Source organism: Callorhinchus milii, unplaced genomic scaffold (assembly GCF_018977255.1).
Source record: "Callorhinchus milii isolate IMCB2004 unplaced genomic scaffold, IMCB_Cmil_1.0 Scaffold2, whole genome shotgun sequence".
NCBI classification, from domain to species: domain Eukaryota; kingdom Metazoa; phylum Chordata; class Chondrichthyes; order Chimaeriformes; family Callorhinchidae; genus Callorhinchus; species Callorhinchus milii.
In genome coordinates, this window is record NW_024704743.1 from 45934907 (window position 1) to 45948034 (window position 13128).

General features: G+C 36.0%; 1 protein-coding gene across 1 annotated transcript in view; it reads left to right on the forward strand.

Annotated features, from left to right (window-relative positions):
- Nucleotides 1-1025: 1025 nt before the first annotated feature.
- The window catches only part of cmc1 (C-x(9)-C motif containing 1), a gene marked incomplete at its 5' end in the record, with an annotated part of 33315 nt that continues 21212 nt past the window's right edge, over nt 1026-13128 (forward strand). Inside the window, 1 exon segment of the mRNA NM_001292243.1 lies at nt 1026-1121. Coding sequence (NP_001279172.1) covers nt 1026-1121 — 96 coding nt within the window.

Sequence of the window (13128 nt, forward strand, 5' to 3'; positions counted from 1 at the left end):
GATTATTATAGTATTTAATATTTTGTTGCTTAACACTGTACAAAAGAGAACAACATAACATATGCCATCCCTGTGTGTAAAATGGTTATTTTTAGGAGGCTATGATTTAATATAGAATTTTTTAAACCATCTACAATGTAATGTATTATATCATTGCATTTTGATATATCGCTTTATCATGTCGTGGAGAAATCTCAAAGCACTTCACAGAATATTCTGTGCAATGCTAAATCAAAATTGCTTGTTACATTGTATTGTTATCATTTTTAAACTGAAGTGTTTGACCTGAATCTTTACTGAGTCACACGATTGTTTTGAAAGGTACTTAGTTGTGTTTAATTTGCTGTATTCTTTATTGTAATTTTTTTAATAAGGACTCGTTAAGTCATGCAAGTGGGGACTTCTTTGGTAACTGTAATAATAACGTTTGATAAGGTGCCTTATCACGTGTTCGAGACGTCTCAAAGGGCTTCACAGGATATACTGTAAAGTGTAGTGACTATATTTTGTGGGAGAAACACGGCAGCCAATTGCGCACAACTGTGTTCCCACAAACAGCTATGGTGTATTTATAATACACTGGTTAAGCGAATCAAGTCATTAAATATCTAAGTGGTAACCAGTTTTCAGTAGAAGAACTATATCTCGAGTATAGTTCCTATGCTTAATAGGAATTTTAATAGGATTCCTCCCATTAAGAAATACCACAATTAGACCCCGACAGATTCCTTCTGACATGAAAGGCACTATACAAATGTAATTTGTTGTTGATATCTTAGCCACATATCTTCTTAAATTTTCATGAAATAATGATGACAAGTTTTAGAATAGACATTGAATACTTTTAATGATTTTTTTTAAAGACCTTAGGATGACATATGATACCAATACCATTCAAGAACCCAAATTAAAATTTAACAAAATATCATTGTGTTATTAATTTTTTTTTGCAATTTTCACACTAGGATATTTGATAAATGGGTAAGTCCTCCCTTTCACCTTCAAACATCTGCTTTTCCATTTTACAGAGAGTGATCACCTACGCCATGTGGAGAAAGATGTACTTATTCCCAAAATGGTGAGGGAGAAGGCCAAGGAACTTTGTTCAGACAGCGTGCAAGGTAATTGTTTACTCTCTGTGTGCTGGAGTAACACTTATTTACTATCCATCATGCTTTCATGACGTTCAAGCTTAACTACAGTAACACCCTGTTGGCCAGACTCCCCAGCTCTTTGCTACATAGGCTGCAGACTATCTATTCAAAACTCTGCAGCCCATGTCCTCTTCCTCACCAGGCTCCATGAGCCTATCACCCATCCTTGTTCAGCTCCATTAACTCCTTACCCCCCCCATCAAATCAAATGCAAGATCATCATTTTCACCTTCAAATCCTTCCACTGTCTGACCCCCACCCCACTTTTCAACCTCCTTCAAACCTTACCAATCTGGCAGCTCGCTGTATGATGTACTGAGGTCTGACCATGCCATGAAAATCATCCATCAGTCTCTGTAGAAACTGTTCCCATGGGAGGATTTGTTTTCTTAAAACATGTACAATTATTGGGTGATATAAAAATCCTGTACTGAGAAACATTAATACAATACATATTTGCACTGGCGGCCTAATCGCATTTTGCAAGTAAGTCACGAGTGAGAAGTTCGTATCACACAGTTCCTCGCCAACCATTCCCACCACAACCACAAGGTTGACAACAAGATTGCTCTGAATTTTCTACTTTTAGTCAGATACTGTTAAGTTTGAAAATAAATCCTTCTTCAATGTTCATCTTAAGTAAAATAATTATTGAGTTTATTTTCTTAAATACGCTTTGCATTTGAGAAAAAAACATGCATGTAAAGCATCTCTTTAATTTTACGATAAACCTTGACAGCATTTATTTTTACAAGAAGTGTAAACACGCAGCTGTTCTTTATGTGGGTTATAAAATTTTTCATGTAATTGCCATTTTTACTGAAAACTGTTCACTTGCAGTTCATGAATGAAATTTAAATTAGGTAGAAGTTTTTACATATGTTTCTTCTCCTCTTGACATGCCATCTGTCTCGTTATTTGGATTACCAAGTTTCTATTGGCAATAAAGTTGGATTGTGCCTTATAATTCCACACACTTCCTTACAATGTGTGGTATTCAGATCAGTTTCACATTGACTTCCGTTTTGCTTTCTCCTGGGCTTGGTATTTATATTCACGGATTTTACCTGATTTTATATTTAGTCAAGTTCACCTACAAATACACAGTCACTATACTTTACAGTAAATTCTGTGACGCACTTTGAGACTCTTCAGCATGATGAGGTGCAATATTAAATCCAAGGATTATTATTAGTCCTAAAAGGACTGTCATAGGTAGAAAACCATTGGATAACAGAAGTGATGCTTCATGGAAATTCTATTATATATATATATATAATTTCTCATTCTATAGTTTTGGCATTTAGAACCATGGATTTATTTGAGGAGCCACATATTTCATTCCATAATTTGAACATCAATTCAATCAGCCCTTTGAAATCTCAGTTTTCATGTTGCATTGTTACAGAGGCTACAGTGAGATAGATACGCAAGCTTTTCCAGAAAGGTAAGTAAAATGGCTTTCGCTCTGAGGAAAGAGGCCTCATTACAGCCATGAGCAGCAATTATGGATATCAAAAGCCTTCGCTTACCAATGAACATTTAACTCTGGCTGCTATTGAATTTGACTTGATCTAATTTGTTAGTATTAATTAGTTTCTTTGTAATCCAGACACTCGGTGCTCACAGTCAAAGATGAGGTGGACTAATTAGGATTGAGGCTGGAGGAGAAAACTGGGTAAAGTGTTAACCTTCAGTCCTTAACAGAGCCTCAGCTGGTAAAGTCCAAAAAGACCAAATGCTCCCTTTTCACACTGTTAGAGTGCCTTAATGAATCCACAACCGGAGAATTTAGCCATACTTTAACAAGCTGTCTGCTTTGTGAACTGACTTTTTTTTGTTTAACCCAATGTATTTGAAAGTTTTTTCTTCTTAAAATTAAAGAGACTTCTCACCCTCTTTTATTGTTGTGAAAATTGATATGTTTTAATTGTACCTTAGCAAAATTAATGGAATATGAGCATCTGTTGCCTTTGTGCAGAAATTATAATGCTATAGTACATATATAGTCACTGTAGTGGTACAGTGCATTAAGGAAGCACACTGCAAGATGGAATGATAGGATTTTCACACGTTCTTTTCGCACACATTCGACTTTCCTATTTTTGCTTGTCACCATGTGAAAGTGACAAACTGGCGCAGTTGCTTTTACACAGAGAAAGAAAGAAAATCGGAGGGTAGTTACCTTAAACAATCTTGGGTAACTTCTGGTGGTTGTTTTTTTATAAAGTGGCTTTGATAGAGACTTGAGTGGGGAAATTTCTAGTCTAACTGCTCAGGTGTACAAAGTTAATGGCAGGTGGAGAGCAAATTATACTTACATATAACATTTATATATTTTCATATTGATTTTTATATATGTTTTATACATATATATTCAGTTATACAACTTGAATGCTGATTCCTATCTTATCAAAACTAGATTTTTGTTTATCAGAATTGCTACTTACTGTAAAGCTGATTTCACTAATATAGAAGAGCAGAAAAGCTTAAATAACTTGTTTTAATTTTCTGGTTTTGGTTCATTCCAATCTTGTCAGCTTGGTATGAGGGGTACAATAGACAATCGTGTCAAAGATTGTCGACAATACCTTAATGGGAAATGCTTCAATTTACAAGAACTGAATCATTTGTCAGTGTTTTGTAGCTTGTATTCATTTTTTCTCCCTTTGAATGTGGTTTGTCACATTCTTTTGCTTATTGGTTTGAAGAGGAAGGAGAAGGGTTTGTGGAGCACGGTGGCTTCACAACTGCCATCAATGTCTTTCTTATCCCCGACATGATTCAGTCAAGGTAGCAAGGCACCGCCCACAGATGAATCTGGAAGAACTATTAAACATCAGTTTTGAAGCAGGTCTATTCAAGTGACCAGAAATTCTAAGACTCGTACCCTGTGAATTGTTGGATGGGTTGTAAGTGATCAACAGTTAGTTGCACAATATGAGATTACCAGCATTCACTTCTTATAATGAGAATTTTTTGCACATATTTTAGTTTGAGAAAATGTGGTTTGAAAGTTACTAGTTTACGTACATTATTTGCTCACTATTATTCCCCCTTAATCCATTTTTTTGCCTTAAACCTGACATACAGATTGAAGTTGCATAAAATTTTAAAATTGGCAGAGCAAGAATATTCAATGCACCTCGTCATGCCAGCTCTCTGAAAGAGCTATCACTTGGCTTCTGTTAACCTTGGAAGCCAAAGCCTGAACTAGTCGGGCAGTTCTAGCTGGACAAGCAATGGGAAGCTTGCCAGATAGTGCTTACAACAGCAAACTGCATTTTTAGCTGGTTAAGCCTCAGCAGTACCCCAATGCACACTGTGGGGTTCCCAAGCTTGGTACTTTCCGACTTGCACCTAATATCTCTCTGGAATTAGGAAGTAAGATGCTTCCCTCCAGGGAGTGCATATACATTCCATTCCCAGCACAGCAGACCCCCAAAATGTGTCATGCCAGATTAAAGGTACCTGTTCAGTTCAATTTCTTTGCTATATAAATACAGTCAATTTAATTTACAATATATTCTGTGAAGAGCTTTGAGACTTCTCGAAGACGTGATAAGGGGCTATATCAAATGCGAGGATTATTATATTATATAGAATGATTGCTTTGCCTTGAGTTTTAAGAAGGAGCAGCAGATATTTTCCTGTCTTAATGCTAACATATTTGAATGATTGTCTAATTGCAAGCGATTATCTAATCAAATTGTACAATTGTCGAATTGCCACTTTGTCCATTCAGGAAAATATAAGGGAGAGGGAGTAATTACAAAAGGCAATTCCACCTTGTTCTTCCTTTCAGATTTTCTTCAATCTATTTAAATGGGAAACCAGAAAGGTTTTATTAATTCAGAACTTTCTGCAAAAACCTATGATATTGTATTATTGTATTCTTTCAAAACAAGAAGAACATTTTTGGTGGTACTGTATCAAACATGGTTTATACATGGGTTCCTACCATTTCCTATTTCACATCCGTGGTAGATGCTGTTGACATTGCCTCAAAGAAATCATAGAATGTTGCAGTTTGCCATAAAAAAATAAAAACTAACGTGAGGTATACTGATATAAAGTTCAAATGAATCTACATCTTTATTATGCAGTGAGTTGATTCAGAGAAATATTATAATCCTTAGTAAGGATCTTAGTAGTAGTTGTGCATTTGTCTACACAGCTTTGGAATTTCTACCTTTCATAAGTAGAGCAACTAAATCCAAACAGAATAGTGTTCACCATAGAATGTGAAACTGATCATCACAGGTCAGTAGCACAATGTTTGTGTTTGTTTTCTGTAGATATGTAATTTAGATCTTAATTATTCTATATAATTAACTGCTACCCTTCTTGATTCCAACCCCCAGCTCGGGTGCCAATTCTTAACAGTTCAGTGCCTTGGGACATGTTTCCGACGTGAAAGACAGTATATAAATGTAATTTTATTGCTGTTATTTAGATGATCATTTTTAATGTTCTACTGATTAAGGTTTGTAATCAATTTGTTAGAATGAGTGTAGATATGTTACTCTGTCTTACACTTGACTTTGTGCTATAGGAAACATAGCACCATTTCAGTAACAAGGCAGATATTAGTAGTGTTGTCAGTCTTTCATGCTAGGCTATTGAGATAATTATTAAATGTGTAAACTGAACAAAGTAGGGTATAGCTCAGGAATATGTGAATGGATTGTTGTGTGCAATTCACATTTAATAGGGAAGTGGTACTAGTTTGGTGATGTATGAGAACTTGATATGAAGCTGTTTTAATAATTGATGCTACATTTAATAGTCCTGGTAATCAGTCGTCACAGCTCTGGAACTTGACTGGGGGAAAACCACACATCTAAACCTCAGTTTCCCTCTAGAGGCTTAACGTTGCCACAGCATTTATCAAGTTCAGCTGCGCACAGGTTATATTGGGCATATCAGTTAGCATTATGGCATTTGCTGAAGACATTTTTAAATTAGCTTCTCAATTTGTAATAGGTATAAAATAAAATCTGGTAGTATACAGATGGAAAAATAATGGCTAAGCGTTACAATGTGATAATATTTATTGTTGGTTATATTCCATAAATTCTTTAAAAGGGTTTTTGAAAAAACCTTGCAATTATACATGGCTTTTTATGTAGGAGATATTGAGAGAGTTCTAGAGTACTGGGGCAAAGTAGTTGAAAGTTTGATCACTGGTTGTGGCACAGAGTGATCGACAGGCGAACGAGAGAATGGAGTTGGAGGATGAGGATTTTCAAGTCAATCTGCAAGGAGTCAGGGAGCCAGTGAGGTATCTATATGCTTTAAAGATAATAATATTAAAAGTATGGGGATCAGGCAGGAAAATACCATGTCAGTGTAGACTTGATGAGTTAATTGGCCTGTTTCTATATTGTAGTATTCCATGATACTTTGGTGTACTAATGTGCTGTGGCACAGGGTGGTTATGACGAGAGTTCTGTTCAGTGGCTAGTTTTGTTTTCAATCCCATACATATCTATGTATATATGCAGTGTGTCTTGGATGAACCTCTAAACTGGGGAATGGTGAATGAGGTTAGAGGAGGAGAAAGAAGAATATTATAAAAGTAGAGCTTTTGTGTAGTACAAGCGGGTCCAACTTTTTGGCTGTTGAGGGCCGGATGCTCGATTTGAGAAACGTCCGCTGGCCGCATAAGCAATACTTTTGGGTTGACCTTCCAGAAATATAACCCATAAGAATTCTGCCATTTGGACAACCCTGATGTAATATATAATTGCTTTTAATATAGCGCCTTTCACATCAGGTAGACATCTTAAATCTCTTCACAGGATTGACTATAACATGTAGTGACTATTTTGTAAGCGAATATGACTGCCAATTTGCACACAGAAATGTCCTACAAACAACCATGATGTGAATGACAAATTTTATCTGGGGCATTGCTGGCTAGCATACTGAAAGAAACTCCCTTCTCTTTAGAATATTGCTATGAGATTGTTAACATTCACCTGAATAGGCAAACTGTGATTTAACATCTCATCCAAAGATGGCACCTCCAAGATAGTGCTCCCTCAGGCACTGCGATAGACTGAGTTTAAAGTCCCAACGTGGGGCTTGAATCCTCAACCTTCTGACTCAGAATAGAGAGCGCTGTCAACTGAATCAGATTGTTACCTATAATTCACAAGTTTGGGTAATTTCTGAATGCACGTAGATTGGCAAATGTGTGTAAATTCTTATAGTGCATCAGAGAGAATAGGAATCTAGTCAACTTGTAGGAACTTTTATCAAATGGGGTATATCTTTCTGCAATGGGGACACCAGTATTCTCAGTACAGGAAATCTCCACCCTCTTAACTCAGAAGGAACTTTGATGTTTGCAAAAAAAATCATGCTGATAATTTTTGTGGTGTTGATCTATTGTCATTTTGGATAAACATTTCATGGAAGTGTACCAAATTTCTACTTAACATTTCTAAAACAGTACACAGTAATCTTTTATAGTTTTTTAACAGAAATATTTTTAAGAGGAATCAGCAACATATTTTTTCCTCTCTTAATGCATCATTAGAAGCTAGTTCTCTGATATTAACCAGATACATTATGTAGGTATGATTTGTATTTTTGCTTCACCTACATTATTGAAATGTTATTCGTTGAAGATTGTCGTTTACCACTCCCAGCTCAGGTGCCCAGCCGGTATTGTCATGTGCTTTGAGACATGAAAGACGCTATAAAAGTGGATATTGTATTGTTTTGAAAGCAGTGAATTCCTTCATGTTATTTTCCTTTATGTGAACAAAATCGTGCTTGTCAATGTCAGTTCTTCATCTTTTTACTCATATATCACATGACTATACGACAGCTGCCTTCGTACAAAAAGAGAAGAAAGTTTCTCCCACTGAAGAGATTAATGTTTTATTTGTGCCACTTTGCAGCCCCACATTTTCCAAGCTTTTATTAAGTCCTTGACATCAAGCTCCAAACTATAATTCAGTTTAATTGGTTACGGCAGTTTATGCCGTAATCAATTACTTCGTTCCCAAGTTTTGTGTTATCTGCACAATAAAAATTTTGCTCTCTATACCCAAGTCCAAGTCATTTATGTATATCAAAAAGAGCAGTGGATCTTACCGACCCCTGGGGGACACCACTGTATATTTACCTCCAATCTGAAAAACAATCGTTCACCACTACCCTCTGCTTTCTTCAATTTTGTATCCATACTGCCATTGCCTTTTATCCCATGGGCTTCAATTTTGCTAACTAGTCTATTACGTGGCAACTTATTAAACACCTTCTGAAAGTCCATATACACTACATCAACTTCACTACCTTCATCAATCCTCTCTGTTATTTCATCAAAGAACTCAATTAAATTTCTCAGACACGATTTTCCTTTAACAAATCTGTGCTGACTGTCATTAAGTAACTTATGTTTTTCCAACTTGTTTCATGTGATTTTAAAAGTCACCAATGAAGGAAATGAGAGGTTTCACACATGAAAAGATTAATCAGAGAATGTTTTATTTCTGCCACTTTGCAGCTACACTTTTTTCCAAGCTTTTTGTTTAGACCTTGACATGAAGTGCCATATTCAAGCATTTGAATCAAGCTCCATTATTGGCTGCAAATTCATGCTTATCCACAAATGCCTATTTCTGTGGTGGAAAAATTGCCCTCTAATAATGTGGACCCAACTGGCTCAGGACCAGACTATCTAGACCATCACAGAGGATTGACTCAACTTTGACATCTAATGTCAAGCACACACTTTGGAGCGGCTCAGCTCTAAGGAACTCCCTACCCCCAAAGGTTTGTGGTAATGAAGGACTTGTTACCCTTCCCGGGGTGCTGTGTAACCTCTTGGGTAATGTCACCACCTAGAAGCAGAACCAATATTGAGGCGATCACAATCATATTTATTCCAGTCAACATTTCATTTTCTGTTTAGAACTTAAAATATGTTTAAAGTTAAAATATTGTTACCAACTACAGTATACAAAAGATTAAACCACCTCTCCAAAACCCCTCGAGATTATCAAATGTTTGAAGAAATTTGCCCTTAGAGGTGAAACTTGCCCTTTTGAAGTAAAAAAATGCTTTTCAACAACAAATTTGCTTTAAATTTGCTCTTTTTTCCTGGTCTTAATTAAGTTCCTGCGTGCATTGGTGAAGGGTAAGTCAATAACATCCATGATACCTTATAATGAGTGCTCCAGCCAGCAGGGGTCAGACATCATCTAACTCTTGATATCTTGAATTATATGATCGGTATGCTACATGTTCATTCATATACATTTACTTTCAGTTGCTTTTGAAAGGCCACAATGAGGTGACTCATTAAGAAGTGAGTTTATTATACTCTAGTGCTATTGAAGACATGTCTTGAGGTCAAGAGATGTGGGCTCTATTAATGTCTCTTTGTAGTTGACAGGTGGACAAGAAGATCTTGTTGAAGTGTAGCAGAAGCACACTTTTGTGCTTTTGCCTTAAATGCCCAAAGCTGGATGAAGCATTTACAGAAGAAATTGAAAGAAAACGGAGCTAGCAGCAGCCAGGCACTTGCCCAGCTGGGACCTCCCTATCAGTTAGGCAATCACAGAATGCATAGAATATTACAGCACAGAAGGAGGCCATTCAGCCTATCGAGCCTGTGCCAGCTCTTTGGAGCTACCCAATCAGTCCCACTCCCCTGCTCTTTCCCCATAACCTTATATATTTTTCCTTTTCAAGTACCTGTTGGATTCTGTTTTGAAAGTTGTTATTGAATAGGTTTCCATCACTCTTTCAGGCAATGCACTCTGTAAAAAAAAATCTCATCTCCCCTCTAGTTCTTTTGCCAATTATATTAAATCTATGTCTCCTAGTTACTGACTCACCTGTCAGTGGAAGCAGTTTCTTCCTATCTACTCTATCAAAACCCCTCATAATTTTGAACACCTCTGTTAAATCTGCCCTTAACCTTCTCTGCTGTAAGGAGAACAATTCCGGCTTGAGTGAAGTCATTGGCTGAAATCATTCTTTAAATCTTGTTAACACCTTGTCAACTATCAGAAATGCCTTAGATTACTGCAGCTTTGCTTGGCTTTGTCAGGTTTTTCTCCATGAGGCAGTTCACCCCTAGGGAGGCCCTGCCTACCTCCTGTAAGAGAGAGTATTTCATAGACGTGGCATTTAATCTATTGATATTGAAAGGCTGAGCGTACTTACCAGGATTCAAATTAATTTTATCCTCTGTGCAATGATATTGAGGCTGATTTCAGCACTGCAACTGAGGCCCTGATTGAGACCAGTTAATTCAGCACAAATCCGAGCAAAGCAAAATAAGTTGTATTTTTTTTAAACACGTTATAAAGTTTAAATGCTTCGAAACACTTCACAGATTACTGTCAGATGTAGTGACTGTTTTTGTAGGCAAATATAGCTGTCATTTGTACCAATAATGTTCCCACAATGATCAGTCAGTTTTTAATCTGAAGGATTGTTGGCCAGGATACTCAGAGAAACCCCCTTTTAGGATAATTGATGCAAGTGTGAATTGAGTTCCTCAGAACATTTCAAGATCATCTTGAGAAGGTAGGTTTCGCACCTTTTGCAGAACAGCTGAAACCAATGCGAAACGAAACATAAACTTTAAATTGTCTTTGGCTGAGCAGAGCAGTTCAAGTGGGTAAAACATTTGCAGTCGTTTGCACCTCTTGGAAGCTGTTATTGGTGTCAAGCCAGTATCGGAACCATAATAACACTAAAACATAATAATACTATTTAAGACTATTAAGATCTACTGAGTCCATCTATATATTTGGTGCTGTTTATCATCTTCATTTGTGCCACGTTGTAGCCCCTACTCCAAGCTTGCTCAAAGATTCAGACCTTGATATCAAACAGTTGGTGACCTGTTACCCGTATCTAAGGATGATGTTTTTCAACTTTTAGTTTTTTATATTTTTGACAGATATCAACTCTTTTCCTAATTTTAAAAATTTAAAAACTGTAACAATGATAATTAATTTTCCTCCGTTTGGAGAGAATTGCAAAACTTAGCAAATACTTATATTTAGGATTTAAACATTTGAAGGTTGCAGAAGAAACCATTGAAATTAATATAGGAAGGATAAAAAAGAAAACACATGCCTATATAATATATTTGAGTAAAGAAAATATTTTTAAATGAATTAGAAGTGAATGTTATTATGTAGGTAAATGTGGCAGTTAATTTGCACAATTTTTAAGAAAGCAGGATACATTTACCCTGATTCTTTACATGGTTATTTCCTGATACTGTCTGAGGCTCTTTTGACAACATAGAGTGGAGAATGAATGGTTGCCTGCAAAGAATGTGGTCAAGGCCATCGTTTCAGTTCAGCTTCCCATAACTGGCACAGTTGGATCAAGAACAGAAACCTCAGAGCAATGCCTGGCCTCAAATCTGGAGACCAACACATGAAATGGGGAAGTGAGGCAGAAAGTGCATGTTTATAAATGAATACAATTGGAAATGTGCTTCAGAAAAAGAGTTGTAGCATTACAGTTTCTCACTCATTAATCACACTTAATTTCAAGTTGTAATAATTTTTAAACCGATTTCTTACGTAATTCATAGCTGACATCACACTTTTTTAAAATGTGTTAACTCAGTTTGGGCTGAAGTACTTCAAATCACCATCAGCATATCCTCATGCTAGTTTTAATAGATGAACTTAGTGTGACCACCAGTCTAATGGCATAAAATCCAGGAAAAGTGGAGAGTTTGCAGGGTTCCATAAATTCTGATTTGAATATTTTTAAAAAACTTTGGAAATCTTCCTGTCCCAAACTGGGAAAGCTCACGTGGAGTTGGTAAAAATGAAAAGAGCCGCTTCAATTACCTATCCTTGTTTGTGTTTCTCACCCCGTCATACAAGTCCCAGGACAAGGCAGGAGTAAAGATCCTCCTCATTTTGAACCTGCTGAAATAATTAGAGTTAGATCTTTCCGTTTCTAGTTATGCAGACCAGTGGTAAGTAAATACTTTTTTTAACTTTGTAAAATAAAGACAAAATGCTTTTCATTTGTTCCCTTCAAAATTTTGAACTAACCATCTCTCCTTGAAGTCAGAAAGTCTAACGGAATACATCTCATTGTTTCTAGTATTTTATTTTTGGTTTTGAAAAAAATGCCTAAATCCTTCAGTTAGAGGACCGCAGATCAGATTGTACCATTATTAGTTGAATTTGATTAGATATTGGGTGCCTGGAACAACTAGTAACTATCCGTTAGCTTATTTACATGAAATGTATTTCTTGTAAAAAGTGCTGTGTTGGATTCATTATTAATTTTCTGCATTGTCCCTTTTTATGATGAAAGTAATAACTTAATTCTGTACTTGTATTCAATCAAATTAATCTGTTCTGGTCTTTCATTCTATTTCAAATTAGTCTATGTCTAGTAATAAGAAGCTTTATGCATGTTATCAGAAGCTAGAATCGAAAACGCCACTCAAGCCATACCAAACATGCAGATATTATATTATTTGTTAATTTAAATGTAAGATCAGAAATATCCTTTTCTACTTGACTGGAGAGCTGATTTAGTTTGAATATCTTCCAGATCTTCATCAGGTGAGAATTAATAGACCTAGGGTTATTAGATATTCAGTGATGTTAAGTGAACCTTGATCAATTTAGATCCTATGATTGTAGTGGCACTGTAAATATCAAATAGCTTGTGTTCTATAGTTTGCAATAATCTACCATGTGTTACTACATAGCTTGAGTTGGCACTCGTTCTTTCCAAATGTGTATCCATTAAAAATCTATAGAATACCTTTTAATTGGTAAGTAAACCTTTCTTTATAATATCATTATTAAATCTTATTGTAACTTTAAACTATTTGATCACTACATACAGCATTGTGGAAACTGGATGACTTCAGTAGCATTTGAAAATATTGCTTGCTCAAAATCTCTAGTATCCCTGTGCTATAGATCAGTGGACACTGATTGTACTCTCAATT